Below are 22,027 nucleotides of genomic sequence, written 5' to 3'. Positions count from 1 at the left end.
TTTCTCTCTTCATCTTGAATATTAATAATTGGGGGTGAGTGGGAAAGAGGCATTTCTTTAATGTAGACTGGCATCAAGTGTAGAAAGAGCTGAAAGCCATTGAAATAACAAGAAGAGGCTAGATGCTGATACTTCAGAGATGCAGTCTGTTCAGGACCTCACAGTACTGTGATTAGTGAGGGGAATGTTTAAGTCTGAATCTAACAGCTAAGTGTCAACTTTGTTTTAGGTTTAAAAGAGTATCCACGTAAAGGATCTGACATTAGCTTAAAGATATAAAACGAGTGTAACTTAGTAATTCTAATGAATTTTTTTTTCTTTTCATTTTGTGGTTCAATCAGAACATTGCTTATGGGCATTTTATCTTTTTTTTTGTATAAGGAGAGGTTTTGATTTTTATCCATGAGAGTAATATGTGTGAAGCTGGTAAGCAATATGTTCCCCTACATAAAGTGATAAAGTATGTTACAAAATTACTGCTGCTACTACTACTACTAACTACCAAAGATAAATACAGAGTGGAAATGTTATGTTACAAGTAAAGTGAACATGCGGAAATCTGTATTATTACGTTTCAAGTTTGGATATTTTGCTTTCTTTTTAAGAAGAAGCAGAGGAGAAAAAAAAAAAACTATGCCTGTTGCATTTCATGCCAAGGTTAGTTCCTCATATTTTGTCTGACTGTTTAGTTTAATAACACTCAAGCATAGAGGCAATCAGGAAGATTCTTTCCTTGGTAAATCCATAGTTATAAAGAAAGCATGTACTTCAGAATTGAAGAAAAAAGTTGCTTGTAACACCCAGACCTAGTCTGAGATGTTTTTGAAAAGTGCTTATACTTTTCCAGAATTCCAGGATTAAGACAAGGAAACACAAAATAGAAATATATAGATTTGGCAGTGGCTTATTCCTCCCTTAGGTTGAATTGTCTTAGATTCCTCTTTTTAAAAAAGAGGTAGCTTGCATTAGTTGTATAATTTGAGATTTGTTAACTGGTTATCTTTTGTCTGTGAGTTTTAGTAAGGTGATTAAAAAGTGAGGGACTGTTGACCTATTGTAAATAAAATGCTCTTGAATTTTACATCTATTTCAGAACACATTCACCTTCTTAAACAATCTTGGTTTAACATGAAGAACTCTAGGTTTGAAAGTTTGAAATCCTGAGAAATATTTTTTCTATGATTCTGAAAAATAATTCAAATTGCATTTTTTGCTGAGAAGGATAAAATAGATATATCATGATTGTTTTCTTCCTAATTGAGTTTCATTTGTGTGATTGACACTAATAAAAATATTCTAACTTAATTCAGTTTATTAAAGCACTAAGGATATTTTGCACAGTGAAGTATGGTATGTAAGTCTTTTAACCTCTTTCTGGAATTTTAATATAAAAATTGAAAAAGCGTACATAATTTACAATCTGTGTGTATGTATGCGTTGACTCCCCTGGCCCCCTTCATCTAATAAGCCCCTCTTTTCTTGTTCCATCTTGTAAACATGAGTTGCTTGTGGCTTGTGTACGGAAAATGCTGCCAGGAAGTAGGGTGAGCAAAACTTCTTTTCCCATGACCTTTACTCTAATGTTGTTCCAAGGGTTCCCTACTTAGAAATGCCTTGATAACCACACTCATTCCTGACACACCCCACCCCCGACACACACAAAACTGCTGAGTGCCATCTGACCCATAGTCCAGCTGCAGCTTTTTACAACACGAGTAGGGAAGGCTTTTACCTAGAGCACTGAATATCTGTGAAAACATTTTGTGTGTGATATATTGCATGTGTATAGAAAATTAAAAAAAGAATAAGTTACTTGGTATAATCCTGGAAGCTACAGGTTGACTAGTGTCTGTCTGTTTTTTCCCTCTAATTTTGGACTCACTAAAGCTAGTTTGTATGTGTGTGCCTGTACATACTTTTGTATTATTTCTGAAAGTTTTGCTGCTGACGATGAAATCTAATTGCTAACACTTACTTTAGGTTACCTTGTTCTGTGACATTTATCATGAACATGTAAGTTTTTAAAAGACCAGGTTATGCTGGTCAAAATCCATTCCGCCCTCTACCTCGTGATGCAGTGGGATATATGATGCACTACATTTCTTCCTTTGGAATAGAGGGGAGAGAAACATATTTGTTTGGAAAACACCAGGGCTCTTAATTTTTCTAAACTTCCCGCTAGCACAGTGAAATAGGCAATAGCATTCTTTTATTATATATAGAAAATTGAGACTGCATAGAAAAGTTTAAGTAATTTGCTCAAGGTAACAAAAAGCTAGTCAGTCATGGAACTAGGATTTAAAACTGTTTGATGCTAAAGTACTATTCTTTGCCATTTGATGATAATACTGTTCAAGCCACAAACATTATCCAGAAGGTTTAAGGTCTACAGGCAAGTGAATGGAGGGTGGGCAGGAAAAAAGCCTAGAAGACAGAATTTATATATGGAATCATCCTGAAAGTGAAAGTGTCTGAGACCAGAAAGTGCAAGAGAAAAGGTTGGGTAATACCTGCTCCTGGTAGCTGCCCATCTGCTTCTTCCAGTGTCAGACTTTGCTGCTCCAGGGAAGATTCCTGCAACCCTAACACTGACCCTGAGCCTGACCCAGATTTGGGAACTTATTGTATTATTTAAAAACAATATATATGTAGAGTAAATGGAATACTTGTGGTGATACGTTATTTCCACTGTCCTAAGGAGGCAGAAGCTGTCAGGGTTCTGTATAAAGTGTAGTTTTTCCTGGAGCGATGACGTGAGGCCTCATTCCACCTCCCTGGGCTTAGGTGGAAAGCAGGCAGGTTTATTTGATGGATTACGGGCCACTTTGTGGAGTACACGTTATAAGAGAGGGAAGAAGGAGCCTTGCTCTTATAGATGTGAGATGTGATGCCTTCTCAAAAGCTGCAGGGCGTGAGGGTTAAGTGTGTGTGAGAGGAGTGTGGGATACGGGAAACTCCACAGTGGACCGTTTCCTGTTCCGGCATATCCGCTGTGTCACTGACCTTTACACATCCCTTGGCTGCTCTCTGCAGGCCCTAGCCTGAACTGAAGAACACTGAAGGTTTAGCTTCCTTGTCCTGTCTCAGTTACTAGGAATCTGAATTATGGCCACACCAGTTAACAGCTCTGAGCCTGAATGAAAGTGTTAGAGGACCCATGTCCCTGAAATGCTGCCTGGAAAGCAGGTTTCTCTTGTGGAAGACTTTTTTCCCTGTGGTGTTCCATTGTGAAAGTAGAGGTTAATTTTGATAAAACAACTTAGTATGGGAAGTACTTCTATTAAGCTGAAAATGTCATTTTTTCTTTAACCAAGTTTAGAGCATGAATTACTTTGCATTTGTACTAGTGACTGCAGGGTGCAGTTCTGGGATGCCGGGGCTTAGAAGGAAATCCACCAGGTGGTCTGCTTTACTCTGAGACTTGCAATCTTTTTATTTTTTGAGGATTAAAAAAAAAAAAAAACTTTAGAGGAAATCTTAGTGATCTTCTCAGGAAACAGAAAGTGAAGGGCAGTTGTCCTAAAATTATAGCTAGTCTTCCTCCCTTTTGTTTCCCTAAGCAGGCTCATACTCATGCTTCAAACCATCTCCTTCTTTCTCACTGTGAGTCAGATACTTTCATCACACCAGTCCTATTAATGAAAATAATCTGCTTATTCTCTACCAGGCTATTAACTCCTGGATGAGAGAGAAGGTCTTATTTTTGTATAACTTAATAGGTAGGCCTTTGTGTTTATAATGTTAGCTGATTATCATCGTTGAACTAGAATCAGTGTCTTCCTTCATTTCTTTTGAAAGTTTGACAGGAAGCTGGCTTTGGGACTGAAATGGCCATAACGTCTCATTCAGTAACTACAGCTTGCAGTTGGCTGTCCTGCAAGAACACAGTGCAGGAGCAGTGGAGTGTGAGATTCTGAGGGCTCTACTTCTCAGTGCTGTGTATAGCTGAGGTTTCAGGCATGTAAACTGTGGTTGGTGATGGTAATATATTTGAAGGGCTTTGAGGTTCCTTTGGAAGGAACATGTTCTATAATTTGAAACAACAGATCCTATTAATTAGAAAGTCTTATTGGTTGAATTACTGAGCACTTGTTACATGCCACACTGAGGTTCCCCCTCCTTAGGCCCAGAGAAGTAATTGCCTAGTAGTCACTCAGGGTCATGTAGTAATTAATGCCGGTAGAACTGGGACTACAACCCTTAACTTCTGACACTCTGTCCAGTTATGTGTGAGTAATAATCCACAGTCTACATATTTTTAAGTCTCATGAGGCATAAATGTTTGTTGTGTTGGATGAGCGTTTTAATTCTAAATCTTTAACCTTGAGTTAATTCCCTTTAGAACTACTTATAACCACATGATAAAATAAGTATAAATGAAATTTAAGTTGGCTGATTTGGGGGACTTTCAAAAGAATCATTCTCATCAAATTGGTAAGGTTCTTGGAGCACTTAGCCATAGTAGTTTATTTGGATAAATACAGTCATTGTAAACAAGGGCACTAGTAGATTGTGGAGGAGCATTAAAGAATTATTCCTCAATTTGGTATTAAAACTGAGCACTGACCTAGAAAACAAAGATGTGTAAAATCTTTAGTGGGGGAAGAAAGACTAAATAAAAGATCTTTCATGTAACAAGTGCTAACCTTATGATGTAAAAAAGGTGTAGTCAAATGAGGATGGCCTATTTCATCTCAGAAACCAACTGGTACCTTAAGGAAATTTGAGTTCAGCCCATGTCCCTCTTTTTGTCAATTCCTCACTATCCTTTTTCCCTGGCTAAGTTCTATTCCATACGTGTAGGAAATAAACTGAAAATTTTAGTCTTTGATTACTTGATTCAAATGAGCTTTAAAGAAGATTCCTTAATAGCAGGATACATAACTGGGAAACATTTATTTCTTTTCAGGTGTATTAACAAAATGTAATTGTTTCTGTTGGTCAAGTTTTAGTTTCAGAGTAGTACTTTCCATACATTCTCACAATATTACCCCATTCTAGACACCTACTACTGTTTCCCTACATGACTAAATAGCTCCATTCTTCCTATTACAAGCCAAACTTGCTTTTGAGTGTATTTTTTTTAAACTCTATTCCACACTATGCATTTGTTTTCATTAAAAACCAACCAACCAAACAAAAAAAACCCCGAAGTGTTATGCTTATCCTGTGTTACTCCACTACAGTATATGCATACCCAGTTTTAAAAAGGGCACTATTAGAGGGTCTTACTATATGCTTTTATTGTTTCAACTGTTTATGCAAAACTAAATATCTTTTATGTACCAGGCCCAGATCTATTTGTTGAACAGTGAACAGAAAAAGGCAAAATTTTGTGCTTTCATAGAAATTAATTTTAACTGGGGGAGATAAATCAGTGAATAAAATGTTATTGGCCAGGTCAGCATCATGGCAGTATGAGATGCTTTCTTTGTCTCTTCCCTTCAGTCTACAACCAGTAAAACATCCGTAACTCAACAAAGGTTCCTCTGCCCAATACACCAGGGCACCAGATAGTTCCACACATCTGTACATCTAAAGGTGGGTGGACTGGAACACATAGAGGAGGTGGAACTGGGGGAAGAGTGTTGGTGGTGCCTGTGATCCTGGCCTTGCTGGCTGGGCCCAGAGCCCCAGAGAACTCCACGGGTAGCAGCTGGGGAGGTGGTGTGGACAACTCCAGCTTGCTGGCTGCAGTGACACCCATGGCCACAGGGAATGAGGGGGCAGCAGAGCCTGCAACCCTGTCCCTCCAGCCACAGAGGTGCCTGTGACTCCAGCCCCCCTGCCTGCAGCACCAGTGCCTGCAAACCCCAAAACCCTGTGTGCAGCAGTGGTGCCCATGACACTGGCTGCCCCTGCCCATGGTAGCAGAGCCTGTGACCCAGGCCACCCTGGACATGGTGGAGGTGCCTGCCATTTTGGTGCCCAGGCAGCAATACCAGCAAAAATGGCAACACTGGCAGCAACAAAGGCACTAGCGACCTTGGAGGCGCAAGCAGTGACGAGGGCACCAGATGACAAGAGGCAGTGGAGGGTGGAAAGTGCACATTCTCAAATATAACCAGAGGCAGTCAGGTAAGAGAAACCAAAAACCTGTGCTATAGTGCCACCTACCGAAAAACAAAAGAGAGGCTTCTAATTTCTTTTTTTAAATTTTTTTTGGAGTATGGTCGCTTTACAGTGTTGTGTTAGCCTCTACTGCACAGCAAAATGAATCAGTCATACACATACAGATATCCCCTCCCTTTTGGACTTCCCTCCCATTTAGGTTACCACAGTGCATTAGGTAGAGTTCCCTGTGCTATACAGTATGTTCCCATCAGTTGTCTACTTTATACATAGTATCAGTAATGTATATGGGTCAATCCCAGTCTCCCAATTCCTCCCACCCCACCCCTTTCCCCCTTGGTACCCATACATTTGTTCTCTACATCTGTGTCTCTATTTCTGCTTTGCAAATAAGATCATCCATACCATTTTTCTAGATTCCACATATATGTGTTATTATACAATATTTGTTTTTCTGTTTCTTACTTCACTCTGTATGGCACTCTCTAGGTCCATCCACGTCTCTACAAATGACCCAATTTCATTCCTTTTTATGGCTGAATAATATTCCATTGTATATATGTACCACATGTTCTTTATGCATTCCTCTGTTGATGGACATTTAGGTTGCTTCCATGTCCTGGCTATTGTAAATAATGCTGCTGTGGACATTAAGAACCAATTTCTTCTTAACCTGAGGGAAAAACATTTAAGTAAATTCTCATTTATTTTAGTGATTTTTAACTAGCTGGTATACTATTATCACTCATCTTGTACTGCCTTTAGAATCTGGAGGTGATTCTCAATTAAGTGATTTGCAAGTTGACAAACTCTTCTCAGAGCTACTTGATTGGGGTTAGAGAAAGTAGTTTCTTCAGTGTCTATAATTCTGCAGTTTGTTCACTAATCTTTAGTAGTCATGGAGCAGTTTGACATGCCAAATCACTCCAGTTTTTACTTACCAAAGTGTCTGGGTGAAAGGAAGTGGGATCTTGTAGAACAAGTAATGTAGAAGTTTCATAGATAAGGAAGTTAATACATACCTTTTGATTGACTAAATGAGCCTCTGTGGGAAAGTTTTGATAAAATGAACCACTTTGTTATTTTTTTCATCTATTGCATCATAACATTTTCAATAAGAAACTCATTCACTTGTACTTAACTGAGGATTCATTGCAGTTGCAACTCATGCAGGGTTAAAATTTACCTTTACTTAGGCACACAGTTTCTCCAAGGTGCAAGTTCAAAGCACAAATGTTTGCATTTATATGTAATTGATATGCTGATTATTTATCAGGTTTACAATTCAGTAAAGCTAAAACCTTAAGGACTTCTACTCGGCCAATACTTCTTTACTCTTTTGGTTTGAGGGGTTGTGATTGAAGAAATACACCATTTAATTTAATTGAAATGATCTAATAAGTTTGATGTTGTTAGTTTGATATTCAGTGTAACTTTGCAGTGTTGCTATAGTAGCAGATTTTAGTCACTCATAGGCATTATTTCTAGGGATTCTCAGAGAGAAGTCTAGGTTATATCCTTCACTATTCTGATGTAGCTGAAGTTACTAAATTAGTCCGCTGAAGACAGTACTTACCTGTGCCCAGCCTTCTGTAACTAATGCACAAACGTTACTTCATTTACCATCAAGGTCGCTGACCTTGAATCACAATGGGCTGCCTCCCTAAACTGCATGGCATTGGAACTGAATGTGAGTCTTAGATTATAGAGAATTTTTTATACTTAAAAAGTTAATGTCAGGGGGCATGTGGAGCAAACAGAAACTGTATACACAAATTCATTTCTCGGTTGTATATCTCTTTCATGAATTTTCTTTCTGAAAATACAGAGTCTATAGTGCCTGAATGTCTTGTTCACTATCTGGAGAGCCCTTGTTGAAATACTGCCCACAATCCCATGGTTACAGCATTTCTGGTGGTCTCAGATGGCTTTCACGAGCACACAGCTGATAGAAGCCCCCTTTAGCCCTTATTTTAGGCTTGGAGCCCAGAAACAAGCCCAAGTGACTGGGTGGCTTCAAGGCTTCAGCCCCTTTATATCTCAAAAGAATGAGAAGCTAAGCTAGAGAGAGCTGATTTCTTATTTCCCACTCTCATAATGGTTAGGGACAACAGAGATCAAATATTTCTGAAACAGGCTTTTCCTAGTGTTAGGTTTTTGTGGCATTCAAAGATAGGAAAAGGCAATCGAGGCAATGCACTGTGTGCTGTTTGTTTTGTCAGGTTATTAGCTCCTTAAGGTTAGGGATAATGCTTTACTTGACAATGTCAGATGCTGCAAAAGATGCCGTTGTTCAGTATGACTGGACGAAATATAAAATATAAAGATATACTGGGACTCAGGGAGCCAACGTTGTAGTTTTTATATTACTATCTCTAAAATTGGGTAGGGGGCTTACAATTTAGCAGCTTAGAATATATGAACTATGGTAAATCACCTTAAAATTTTAGTAGCTGAGGAACTAATAAGTTCTGAAGTAAATAAAAAATACCGGGTAAGAAGAGTTGCAAGCCACATATATATTTAAGTTTTAAATTGAAGGATGGCCTAATCATGGGTTGACTACATGCTGTCTGATAAAAGCCTGACATAAATTTTGTGTATAATTTCTATGAAAAGTCCCTTTTTTTGCAGCAATAAAATAATTAGAGACAATCTGTCTCCCAGAGTGTGGGAAGCTCTAAAGCCAGACATAGTTGCACAAGTTGACACAGTTGGAATTCCTCAGTTCTGATTGCTAAATAAAAGTCTCAGCTATTCAGAATCACAGCAGGCAGTTGCTGACTCTGTACCTATGGTTTTGCATGCATGTTGGCAACTCAAACAGCATGGTATTTAGGTGAATGAGTTTTAGTTTTTGGAATAAAAGGTTGAGATTTATCTTCCTGTTTTTCGATGAGTATAATCAATCACCCCTAAATAAAAATAAAATGTATCATATGTTTAAAGTATCTTCTTCAAAGCCACTTAAATCATTTTTACCAACAGTTAAACTAGTTACATAATGGAGATACAGTAAGATTCATAAGAATGAGGATTTTTTTTTAAGTGAGGAAATGATAAGAAAACTGTAAATGGTCTGGTAAAAAAAATAGTTTTTAAAAATTTTTACTACTGAGCTAACCCCAGTATGGTAGAATTGTAGGTGTAAGAGGATTATTTATTTAAGACGGTATGGAAAGAGGAGGGTTGGCCTAGACATGGGAGATTAAGATTCCAGCTCTGATTCTATTGCTTGGAAAAGTCACTTAACCGTGCACCTTAGTTTTCTCATCTGTAGAATGTAGGTAATTATCTACTCAGTCTGTTTGCCCAGTAGGTTTCTAGTGAGATAAGGAGTACAAATATGACTTGAAAAATCTCATCATTTGTATTTAAGATAGTGAGATGGCTATAGTAAGTCATTTTATTAAAAGCATAACACTTGGAACTTTAAAAAGTAATAAAATAATGTATCCCAACAAAATTATCTCTATTGTGGTACCTTAAACATGGGATGGGGTGTTGGCTCAAAGGTACAAAATGGAAACTACACTGTTAGAATGCAAGTTTTCCTGAAATATTCTGAAACATTGCTTTAATGTTTCAACATGGGGTAGGACAGCAGAAAAATGAAGTCTGTAGACATGTGGGATAGCAAGTTTATTGAAAACAACTTACAAAAAACATTGTGTAAGTGGAGAATAATGATCTTTGTGCCCTTACTTCCCTGGCAGCCCAGGCTCAGCCTTGTTTTGCAGTGTTGTTTTTTTCTGTTCCTTTTGGAAGAACAAGGCATGATGCCAGCATACTTCCACATCTTGTCCAAGACAGAGGCTTATGTATTCAGCTTTCAATTACTATTCATTATAAAATATTTCCAGTCTTTAAGAGGATGTTAGTCATGCTGCTATGTGAAAAAATTATTTTGCCACCATTACTGTTCATGGATAGCCATGATGTTACATGATATAATATACTTTAGTTTGGCCAAAGAAAATAAATAAATAAAAATGCAATAGTGAAAACCCGAATATGTGGTCACAATAAACATAACCAGGGCTTCCCTGGTGGTGCAGTGGTTAATAATCCATCTGCCAATGCAGGGGACACGGGTTCGAGCCCTGGTCCGGGAAGATCCCACATGCCTAGGAGCAACTAAGCCCATGCGCCACAACTACTGAGACTGCGCTCTAGAGCCAGCGAGCCACAACTACTGAGCTCGCATGCCACAACTATTGAAGCCCACGCGCCTAGAGCCTGTGCTCTGCACGCAACAAGAGAAGCTACTGAAATGAGAAGCCTGTGCAAGGCAACGAAGAGTAGCCCCTGCTCACCGCAACTAGAGAAAGCCCCACGCGCAGCAACGAAGACCCAATGCAGCCAAAATAAAAACAGCAATAACAACAACAACAAAAACATAGCCAGCCACTTATGCTATACCCACATTCTAAGCTCATCACTTCATTTAAATTGAACTTAGAATATTTTTGGAGGTTCATGTATGTTAGATTGTTTCTTTGCTTGGTTAATCAGATTTCATTATTGGGTCTAGCAGTGTTTTCTTAGGGAATGCTGGAATGCAGGTATCTGTTAACCACTGGAATGATACTTTGAAGTTTCATCAGAGGCAATATGAGTGTGATATAAATTTTTTTAATGGTGCATGATGCTAAACTGCTGATGGGAAAATGCACTTAAATAAATGATAAATTACCTTTTGGAATAGAGACAATTGACTGTAATAATGTTTGGTATCACTTGAGTGTTTCCTTGGTCGGCAGGCACTTTGGCTGCATTAAATTTGGTGCCATCATATAATGGTAGGTATCTTTTTAGGTCCTGAGAGGTAAGCTTAACATAGGAGTAGTAACCAAGAGGCAAGAATAGTGTGTCTTTCTAGCCAATGATTTCCTCCTTAAAAATAATTGCAGTTATAATTATGACAATTTGCCAGGCTCTTACTATGTACTTTACATGTATGATTTCATTTGGTCACTACAACAATCTTATGAAGTAGGTATATTACTATTATCCTCATTTTACAAACAGGTAAGTTGAAACTTGAAGAGCTTAAGTAACTTGCCCACATAGCAAAACTGGTAGTCTGTTTGGCGCCAAAATCCTTGCTTTTATCATTTTTTTAAATGAGACTTCTTTATATTAGAAGATGATGCAAGGAAATAAAAACCTGGACTAGCTTTCTCTGTAGTGACTTAAGTTTGTGGAACATTTAGGTTATTTTTAGTTTTATTTTTTTTAAACTGGATGCTCTCCCCATTGAGCTTGATTAGATTACCAGAATAATTTTTAGAGGTGGGTTTATTCTAAAGCAATACTGAGATTTTAGGTTAGCACCTAGAATACCTAGGCTGCTTCTGTCAGCTTCCACTGCTTTGCTTTTTGCAAAGCTAACCAACAGATCCTAAATGAAAGAACCTTTTAGCCATTCCCTCTGGCCCTCCGATCTCATCTACTTGACTTGATGTCCAGATCCTCAGGTGTGTTTGTTTGCTGGGGCTCCTCTGTTCCCATAGCCCCTTTTATAGCTAGATCCGGGTCTGAGTCTAACCACCTGGCTTTTTATCTCTAATTGCTCTTTGCCAGTCCTAGAAAGGCCTTACTTTACCTTTTCTAAATACTCTGAATTTTTGCATTCTATTCTATTTGACAGCCCCTTATTTTCAAGGCCCTATGCTGAAGGCAATAAAGACTGAAGAGGTTCTCTGCCCATCACGGGCTTAATGTTTGATGAGGGTAATGCGACTTACACACAAATAAATATATAATATAATAAAATTATAATGTAGGGTACATCAGTAGACATTCAAAAAGGAGCTAGATTACAGTAGTATAGTACTTCTCAGAATTTTCTATCAGATGAGGGGGAAAATGTACTCTCAATAGTCTGGAAACATGACCCAAACTGGCTGCCTCAATGGAAGTAACAAGATACAAGTTAATTCATATAAATTCTGCTATACTGGCATTTAAAAAAAATGTAAAACAGGATAAAACTACTTCACTTCCTTCTCTTTAGTTTTCTAATAAATGTTGTGGCACCAGAAGATACACTGAAAGTATTCATGGCTTTCTGAACTCCTGGCACACTGCTGTGTGCCATAAGGCATGTCAGTATTTGATATCTGTCAAACAGCAAATGTGTTGCCCTGGTTGGATTATTTAGGGTGGGGCTTTCAGATTAATCTAGAAAGAGGCAGGTCTTAAAGCTGCTTTAAAAGAACTAAAGGAAGCTCCAGGTACCATCCTCAAGTATAGCCAGCTGCTCTTGTAAGGTATAATCCAGCTTCACAGTGGAACTGTGAGTATTGATTCATTTGAAGGCAATTGAAGGTCACAGCAGAGACAAAGGGCTGTTTCCAACATGAAGAATGACCCTGTGGATGCTGGGAGAACAGAAGTTTAGATTGTTTTGTTTGGCTGGAACATTGAAGGTACAAAGACCAGTTTGAGAAAAATGATGGCCTAAAAATCATAGAGGAAAGATGATATGCTTGACTTGCCTAGTAGGTAATAATTTAGTGTGATGCTTTAAAAAGGAGATTAAACTAGTCAAATCATGATTTTATCACAAATGTGTTTGTCATATGATACCAAGAAGGAGCTGATGGAAAAGGGAAAGGGAAGTAAGTTTTAAGAGTTGGAAATAGGCTGATAGGTGACATGAAAGATAAGGTAACACAAAATGCTCTTCCAGAGTCATTATCTTGGGCAGAGAGATACTTCAGGTAGTCAAGAGAAAAGAGGGCTAGAAGTGAAGCTAGAACACTAAACACTTTCCATTACCAAATCTGTTAATAAGAGCATAAGTTGTAAATACCCAGAAAACAATGATTGGACTAAGGAAGAGGTCATGTGTGGGAAGGTAGACCAGGAAGTCCAGGAAAGCATGCCAGGCCATAACCAGTGTTGCTGAGAAGCCTAGGAAACCTGCAAGGTCCTCCATGCTGGATAATTCAATATTTTTTAGTTAAATCAAAAAAGTCAAGTGGGATATTTTATAAAATTTTGTTTGGAATTCCAGTATCCAAACTTAAATCTCCACTTAGGAGTTGCCTGCATATAGATACATAAGTAGTACTTTTTACTTTTTTTTTTTTGCGGTACGTGGGCCTCTCACTGTTGTGGCCTCTCCCGTTGCGGAGCACAGGCTCCGGACATGCAGGCTCAGCGGCCATGGCTCACGGGCCCAGCCGCTCCGCGGCATGTGGGATCTTCCCGGACCGGGGCACGAACCCGCTTCCCCTGCATCGTCAGGCGGACTCTCAACCACTGCGCCACCAGGGAAGCCCCATAAGTAGTACTTTTTAAAAGAAAACATGTATTGAGCTAAAACAAGGTGTCTAAAGATAGGTTTATCTTTCCTGAAGGAAAGAGTATGAGGAAGAGAAATCTCAAAGGAATGCTTATTGAGGCAGGAAGAAAAATCCAGAGAAACTGCAGTGTGCCATTGTTTCCTTCGCCTCCCCTTCCCCCTGTCCCCCGCACCCCCCCCAAGTTTTTCCCCCAGGGTGGGAAGATGGGTGATTTATTTCATCCTTTCAGCTTTCTATTTTTAAATTGTGTTGTAGCAATAGTGAAGTCTTTGTGGTTTTTCATTTTTAATTTTTATGGAATTTGTAGCTTTATAGAAACTATGGATAAAATCTGGCCAAGTGTTGGTTCCTGTTTGTTGTTTTTAGGCTGGAATCTTCTGGAACTGCTTGCCAAACACATACCATTTATGGGATTACAAACTGCTTGGTCTTCATTAGAGGCCAGTACCACTATTTATTTTTGCTGAACCTCTCCTGAAGATAGTAATTTAATACACAGATTAAATATGTTATGCTTACAATGAAAATATTTCATATTCTGCATTTGCCATCATAATAAATAGTGGTTTAATAGTTAACATTTGTTGAGAACCAGTATTTCAAGTTTCTGTTCTTTACCAGGCCCTGTGCTAAGTCCATTTCGCATAATATTCATGACAGTTTTGTAAGGGATTAGTATCTTCCTTTTGTACATGAAGAACCTGAGACTTAGAGAAGCTAAGTGCTTGCTCTAAGCCATATTTTAGTAAGTGGTGGATTGGTGTCCATGTCTGTCTGAGTCTTGTGCACACTTAGTCCATAACATGAAAGAATGATTGATTCTAAGGAAGGAATTTTTTCCCCTATCTGAGCACATCCCTCACATAACCCTGAATGCATATCTGGTGTGGAAATGAATGAGGCTGCCTAGAGCTAGGCTAATTTGTTTTACCATGCCAAAACAATCATGTTGTTCCATCCTAGAATACAACAAGTTAATTTAGTGGCCTAGTGTAGTCTGTGCCTTTTGCATTTCCAGGGGGATGAAGAATAACATCCGTGCCCCGTTGCCCTCTGGTGATTCTGTCTCCATTCACCTCCCATGGACACGGCAGTGTTTCTCTAGGTCTTCAAGGAAAGAGAATTCCTTGATTCCATTATTACAAGTCAGTCAGTTAATTTCACTTCACCTCAACATATAAGTACCAAGCTTTGTCTTGGACCTTCTTTAGGAAGACTTTCTTTAATAATATTGGATAATCATGATTTTCTAGCCATTTATGTAAAGTAGAAAATAGCAAAGTAGGCATTTTCAAACTTTGTTCAAGTAAGAGCCATAGGAATGATTCTTACTGACAAGAAGTTCTCATTGTGTTTCTTTCTTATACTTTGCCACAAACCCGGTGTTCTTTTCCTCTGACTTTTCTCCGTCTAACAATCTGACATTTGCAGCTCTCTGAGAGAACATTAAAAGCATAACTGCAGGTATTAAAAGCCAAGGCTTATTTGGTAATTCCGTGACGTATTCTCCTATATAGTGTATGGTTTGTTTATTATTAAGGCTTGCAGTGATATTCATGTTCCCAGTACCATAAGCTTTTCAGTAATTTATCTATGGTGGATTCTTATGTTATGAATGCATTGGTAGTTGGTGTACACTTTTCCTGGTCCCTTTGTTCTCTTTTCTGTCTGCTTTCTTTTGGGCACTAATGGTGAAGAGAGATGAAGAATATATACCTACCTTTAAGAAGCTTAACACCTAGAACATTATTCAGTTATCTTGTGGCACTAGAAAGTACAAGAAAGAATGTGCATTTCCTTTGACTTTTAGACCATCTAATATATGTTTGCTTGTAGCTTATTCCAGGCTAATAAGCATACCTAGCTCACTCTCATATAGCTCAGTACAGAGAGTCTTACTATCTTAGATTTTATACAGCAGGTGAGGGATTAATTAGATGTTGTCTAAAGGTCACATGCTCCCTGGTTTTAATGCTTGTTACTCTTTGGGAAGTAGCTATGGTATGTAGTAGAAAGAACATCCAATTTGGGAAGCAGTCCAGGTTGGAGTCAAGCTCTTAGACTCTGGGCAAATTAAGTTATTACCTAACTTTTCAGAGTTTCAGCCCTCATAGCTTTGTGTGAGAATTAAGAAAAATACATAAGAACTTTGAAAGAGTAAAACATCTTACCGACACCATTGCTATTGTTATTTTGAATGTATATGAAAGCTTCTTGTATTGGAAAGTGGATAACTCATGTTTTAGATCTGGAAGGCTTAGGTATTTATCCACCTTGCAGAAATTAATGGTTTCAACAGTTGAGCTCTAATTGTATACAAGATATGGTAGTGGATACTTGGGTAGTGTTCATTGATGATAAAGTTTTCTACCTTTAAAACACTATCTAAAATAAGGTGGATAACCTAGGTTTATGAATAACTTGATAAAAGGTAAAATAAAGAAAGCACAGCAAGAGCGTCACAACATGTAGTAGGAGGTATAAAGGAGGCGATAATGCCACATTGAAAGGGATCGGGAAGACCTTTTTGGAGGAAATGGGGACTTGAGAGAGAGAGACCTTGAAAGAGAACTTGGGAGAAGAGTCTATCCTAAGGAGGTGGAATAACAATATAAAAATAGGTACAAGAGACTGGATGGTCTGTTGCTGGTGGTACTCAGCTTGATGTGAGTCATGATAGAGGTGTTTGGATGTGTAGGTAGAAGCTGCCTTTTGAAAGCTTTTGGACATTTTGTTAATGTGGCCTTGCCTGGTGTGTTGTCACATCTTTCAGGTTCTTGTCTTCATTGAATCCTCTGAGGAGCCTTCCCCCATGCACTCCAGCTGGACCGATTGTGCCTTCTTATTTGTTACCTCTGTGCACAGAGCCGTCTGGCAGTGCGGTTAAGTGGGGACTCTGGAGCCAGGCTCCCTGGGTCAAAATTCTTGCTGTTATTTACTAGCTTGAGCAACCTTGGGGATGTCACTTAACCTCTCTATGCCTCAGTTCCTTTATCTGTAAAATGGGAGTGATGATATCTACTTCCTGAGCCTGTTGTGAGGATTAATGGTTTTAGTTTACCTTAAGTTCTTGGATAAGTATCAGGCACATAGTAAGTACTATCTGCGGTGATGTTGTTATTATTAGCCTCTGTCGGAGACTTTATCCATTGTCCTCTGATATGATTTATTTACATACCTCATGTCCGTATAGGACTGTGCCCTTTTGAGGGAGGGATATATCCTGTTCTTACCTTTGTATTCCCATGGCTTCATCCTGTATTCCTTCTGCACTGTAAAATCTCATCCCAGAGCAACCAAATTTCAAGAAAAACTGCCTTAAACCAATGGACTGGCTGGTTGTACTTGTTCTGAGATAAATATAGCTAACATTGTAAAAGTAATTCCTTTGACACTTCTAAAGTAACAGGTAACTCTAGCTCTTAAGTCTGTGTGTAAGAAGAGTTGTAATTAAATATTTACTGTTTTTTGTTTCTCTAATGAGGTTGAAGTGTTTCTAATGAAATGAAGTTTTAGTGCTTCATTAGCATCATCTAATCGTGGGTGCTACGGGTTAACTCTTTGATATAAAAACATTGCTGACTAATTAAAGCCTACTGTAATTCTTCCAAGTTATAATATGAATACATGTGAAGACACCCTATGCTTAACTCATTAGGTAAATAGAAAGGATATGATATGAGTGATACTTGCAGCATCTTTACTATGTACAACTTTGACCCCTAGTAAATGTTACTCCTCCACCTTCATCTTGAATATAGATAGCCAGGGTGTCTCCGACTGGGATTTTTTCCTTGTTTGTCTTCATGTTCTAATAGTTGAGTAGGAACAGGGAGAAAGAGACAGTCTTGCCTATGCTAGATTCCCTGCTTGTCATGCTTTATACATTTGATCTTTCTTTTTGTATTTAAGAGAAATGTAGATTCTGTCATTACACAATATGGTACTTTAAAATTCAACAGTAAACTTTAAGAACTGAATTAGGTCTTAAATTCAAGGTCTGTATAACTGGATGTGAATCAATTTTATTTACAAGGATTTAGTACCAGTACTTCTCTTTTGTGCATCTGACCATTGTTTAGAAATCTTAGACAATTAGGGAAGTGTGTGTTCCATGGAGTTATAAGTCAGTGAAAGGTGTTGTTCTTTCTAGTTCAGAACTGCACTCAGTGGGAGATGGAGCCAAAATTAGAAGTGTGAACTGGATTCCTCATTTTTCAGATGGATTCATATGACTGCCAGAAAATACCATAAGTTCTTTACTTTGGTCACATTTTTGACCTCATCATTACTTTGGTTGTTGGAAAATGAGAACAAACAAAAGGAAAATCAAGAACTCATGACACTTGAAGTTGAAAATAAGTCGTTTTTCGAACTTCCCCTTTATTTTTGGGATTATCTGAACTAGTTGAGAAGCATATTTTCGTGTATAGTCCTGTCTCATTATGTCTCATTATGCTTCATGAAGATCATTCATGAATTCTTGATTCTATCCAGCATTGTAATAGACACCCATCTCTTACACAGAAATACTGAATAATCAGGTAGTCTCTGTCATGGCATGATTGCAGTGCACCAAGAGAGAATTTGAAATTGCAATCAACAGACTGTTTTATTGAGTACTTTCCAAGGTTGTCTAAGGCCTTACAGCTGCCACCTTCATTCCTGAAATTTTCCCTTTTCCTTTCTTTTCTGAGACTTGCAACAGGGAAACAGCCAACACGTTTTAAGTGCTTAGCTGTATGTCTAAATGCTTCATCTATATTAACTCATTTACTCCTCACAATAACCCTGAGAGATGGGTTCTGTTCCACTTAACAGATGAGGTACAGAGAGGTTATGAAGGCTGCCATGATCATGCCAATGGTTGGTAGAAGCGGGAAGCTAACCCATTTCATCTGCCACTAGAGCTCATACTCTCAATCCCTTGGCTCTATGGACAGTGGGCTCCTGTGTTCTTGTTCAGGCATGGGAATTTTTACAGTGTACTCACTGAGATCTCTGTGAAAGGACGAAGCAGCTTACCTTTCTCAGTCAAGGAGCAAGGCCATGGGAAGCAAAGAATGGTCTAGGAAGAAATGTTTGGTTGTGGAGTTTTATGTCAGGAGTTCCTTAGGACAGCGGTCCCCAACCTTTTTGGCACCAGGGACCGGTTTCATGGAAGACAATTTTCCACAGACCGGGGTAGGGGGGATGGTTTCAGGATGATTCAAGCACATTACATTTATTGTGTACTTTTTATTTCTATTATTATTACATCGTAATATATAATGAAATAATTATATATCTCACCATAATGCAGAATCAGTGGGAACCCTGAGCTTGTTTTCACTTGCCACTCACTGATAGGGCTTTGATATGAGTCTGCAAGCAAATGATTTATTATGGTCTCTGTGCAGTCAAACCTCTCTGCTAATGATAATATGTATTTGCAGCCTCTCCCCAGCCAGATCATCAGGCATTAGCTTCTCATAAGGAGTGCGCAGCCTAGATCCCTCGCGTGCACAGTTCACAGTAGGGTTCGAGCTCCTATGAGAATCGAATGCCACTGCTGACCTGACAGGAGGCGGAGCTCAGGAGGTAATGGGAGTGATGAGGAGTGGCTGTAAATACAGATGAAGCTTCGCTTGCTCGCCCGTGTCTCACCTCCTGCTGTGCAGCCTGGTTCCTAACAGGCCACAGACAACTACCAGTCCTGGCCTGGGGGTTGGGGACCCCTGCCCTAGGAGAAAGCTTCCAGGTATCTCCTTGAGTTTGAGGGGAAGCTCAGAGGAACTTGTGGTGATGAGGGGAGAGAAGGAAGGCTATATGTTACAGAATTCCTAAGCATCCTGATCTACGCCTATTACCTACTACCCCCACTCTGCTCTAGGAATTCCATCTGTGACTTCAAATCCAGTTTAGCATAAGGCCTGTATATTGTACATGGAAAAATAAATGTTAAATGGAATGTTTTGCCCCTTTCTCACGGAGAGTACCTGCACACAGTTTGGCTTAAAAATTATCCTAGGAGTCTGTTTTTTTTTTTTTTTTGTCTTCTCATAACATTTGATATAGGTGTTATGATTTCTTTACCCTTAGCCAGAGCTATGCAATGTCAGATAAATGCATACTTTTGCATGCATGGGTCCCTTCTGTCTGGAAGGCCAGTCAACTTTGCCACCTTTTGAGCTGGGCTTGAATGATAACAACTGATGCCATTTATTAAGTTGCCTAGTCTGTACCAGGCACAGACCTCATTTAGTTTTTATAACAACCTGTGAGATGAGTATTCCTTCTCTGTTCCATAGGTAAGAAAACCAGGTCTTGTGAAGGGTGAATGATTTGTCTAGGGCCTCACAGCCAATTGGTGAAGTCTAGTTCTGATGAAGGCTTTGTTTTTCTCATTGACTAACAATCCACTAAGGAGGCTCTTTTCATCTTTCTTCCTGAGAGCCCAAAGCAGAACCATTCTTAAGCTGATAGACCTTTCTATTCTCCTAAATCCAAAGTACCTCTTAAGTAGAATGTGCAGCTGGCACCAAAGTTCTACCCCTCTTTTGGGAAGAGGTGTTAGTCTGTGAGTAGTAATACCCTCTTTCCAGAGCACAATTTATTTTTTCAAACAAGATTTAAAAAAATCTCAGTCTTTGTGTGTGTGTGTGGGAGGGGGGGGGAAGCCTCTCTGAGGCTCAAGACCTGTGGTCTTCAGAATTCCTGTTGGTGAGGGTGTTGGTGAGTTCTTGATTCACATGGTGCAGCAAGTGACCTTGTTTGGAGACCTGTTCACTCATGGGTGCTTACTGTGATTGGTACCTGGGCTTGCAGTTTCATGAGTGGTGGGTTACCACATTAAGTCCTGGTGTCACGTCTAGGCATCGGGCCATAATTGTTCTCTTAAAGAAAAATGATTCTGATGCTAGTTAAAATCATAAGGAGGACTTTATTCAGGTCGGATGCTGTAGATGTCGAGAGTGTCACAATAGGGGAGAGAGTTCAGGCTCTACCCTGAATGCAACAAGAACAAATGCGGGTTTATAGCCGAGGAGCATGTTGGGTGGCGGGGCTAGGGGGGGCTGTCAGTGGATGGAAAGTTACTAAGAGGAGAAGATGTAAAGGTTCAGAGGATTCTTGGTGAAGGCAGGTCAAGGGCTTAAGCATCAAAGGTGGGGGATGGGGAATTTGATCAGATATCAGTTTAGATATTCTCTAAACTGACTTGGCAGGATTTTTGCTAAAACTGGTCTATGTAGGCCCACTGAGGACAGAGAGCCAAAGTAGAGGCATAGTCAAGAAGAGGGCTCAGAGGAACCTGACTGAAGATTGGCCAAGGAGAGAGTCTTTGTCAAGTCCTATTGCTTGAATTAAATGTTAAGCATTCAAGGTATCAGAATTGAATGATGGGAGATAACATTAAATAAAGTGTAGACAGACTTCCATAAAAATGTGTTTCCTACGGGCATAGACTTCTGTGAAGGGTTAGCATGGAAGATCACAGTAGCTCTGAGAGGTGGGACCTCTAAAGCTTCCCTGATGCTGCACTGTCAGATTGATTTAATTTTATTTAACAAACATAAATAGTGCTTATTAAGTGCCAGGTTCTGTTCTAAACACTTTGCAAATGTTACCTTACTTAGTCCTCAAAACAGCTCTATAAAGTGGTTATACTACTGTTATTCAGTCTTTATAGATGAGGAAATAGAGGCCCAGAGGAGTTAAAAAAATTTGCCCAGGGTCACATAATGAGTAAATGGTAGGACTTGGATTTCAACCCAGGCCGTCTTGGCTCCAGAGTCTGCATTCTTAGTCACTGTTAGGTTGCATCCTAGGCTTTTGCCTCCCAGGAATTTACTTCTCATTATTCTGGGCTTTTCTTTATTCTATCCATGATTAAGGAAGAATTCTTCTTCTGGATTTAGTCACTCTCTGGAATTTGTTCAGACTGAAGTCAGGACTGAGGAGTATGTTTAGCTTGAGATTTCCTATAAATCACAAGGTTATTCGTAAACAACTTTTCTCGTGGCCTTTCACCTTAGAATGCGAATGTGTTTATTGGTAAAAACACATTCCCTATCTGCTCCACATTCCCTGTCTGTATAGAATAACATCGGTGACCCTTTCTAATCAAAGGTTCACTACTTTTCTTTTTTATTCCCACCAGTAACCTGGTAGCATTCCTTCTTCTTCTTCTTTTTTTTTTTTTTTTTTTTAATAAATGCTCCATTTATAGGGAATGAATGGTAATTCTTTGATAAAGGCTTTGGGAAAGTGGCTTCCAGATAATACACAACTGGCACCAAAACTTTCTTAAAGGGACAAATCTGCTTTGGAAGCAGAGCAGATCTAATCCCAAAAATATTTCTTTAGTAGTCTCTTTAAATTCTGCTTAAATTTGTCAAGCTGGTATTTAAAAAGGTTCTGGTCAATATAGCATTAGCAGCAAAGTTATGTAAATACATGTGGAAACTCTTGAGTATTCCATGGTATTGTACCTTAAACTTATGGGTTTTTTTTAAACTTTTAATTACAGATCTGTCTATGGCAGTACAGAAATTTTCCCAGTCACTGCAAGATTTCCAGTTTGAATGTATTGGTGATGCTGAAACAGATGATGAAATTAGTATTGGTGAGTTGTGATATTTTTCAATATTCTAAGTAAT

The 22,027-nt window shown here is 38.9% G+C and overlaps 1 protein-coding gene across 6 annotated transcripts in view; it reads left to right on the top strand.

Moving 5' to 3' along the window:
- The window catches only part of ARHGAP42 (Rho GTPase activating protein 42), a 330,059-nt gene that overhangs the window by 42,371 nt on the left and 265,661 nt on the right, over positions 1-22,027 (top strand). For all 6 annotated transcript variants that reach the window (XM_029209704.1, XM_029209702.1, XM_029209703.1 and 3 more), the window contains exon 2: positions 21,898-21,993. In XM_029209704.1, coding sequence (XP_029065537.1) covers positions 21,898-21,993 — 96 coding nt within the window. The remainder of the gene's footprint in view (positions 1-21,897; positions 21,994-22,027) is intronic.

This window comes from Monodon monoceros, unplaced genomic scaffold, assembly GCF_005190385.1.
Source record: "Monodon monoceros isolate NGI ecotype Baffin Bay Population unplaced genomic scaffold, NGI_Narwhal_1 Super_Scaffold_7, whole genome shotgun sequence".
NCBI lineage: Eukaryota > Metazoa > Chordata > Mammalia > Artiodactyla > Monodontidae > Monodon > Monodon monoceros.
This window is presented reverse-complemented; position numbering and strand designations above follow the sequence as displayed.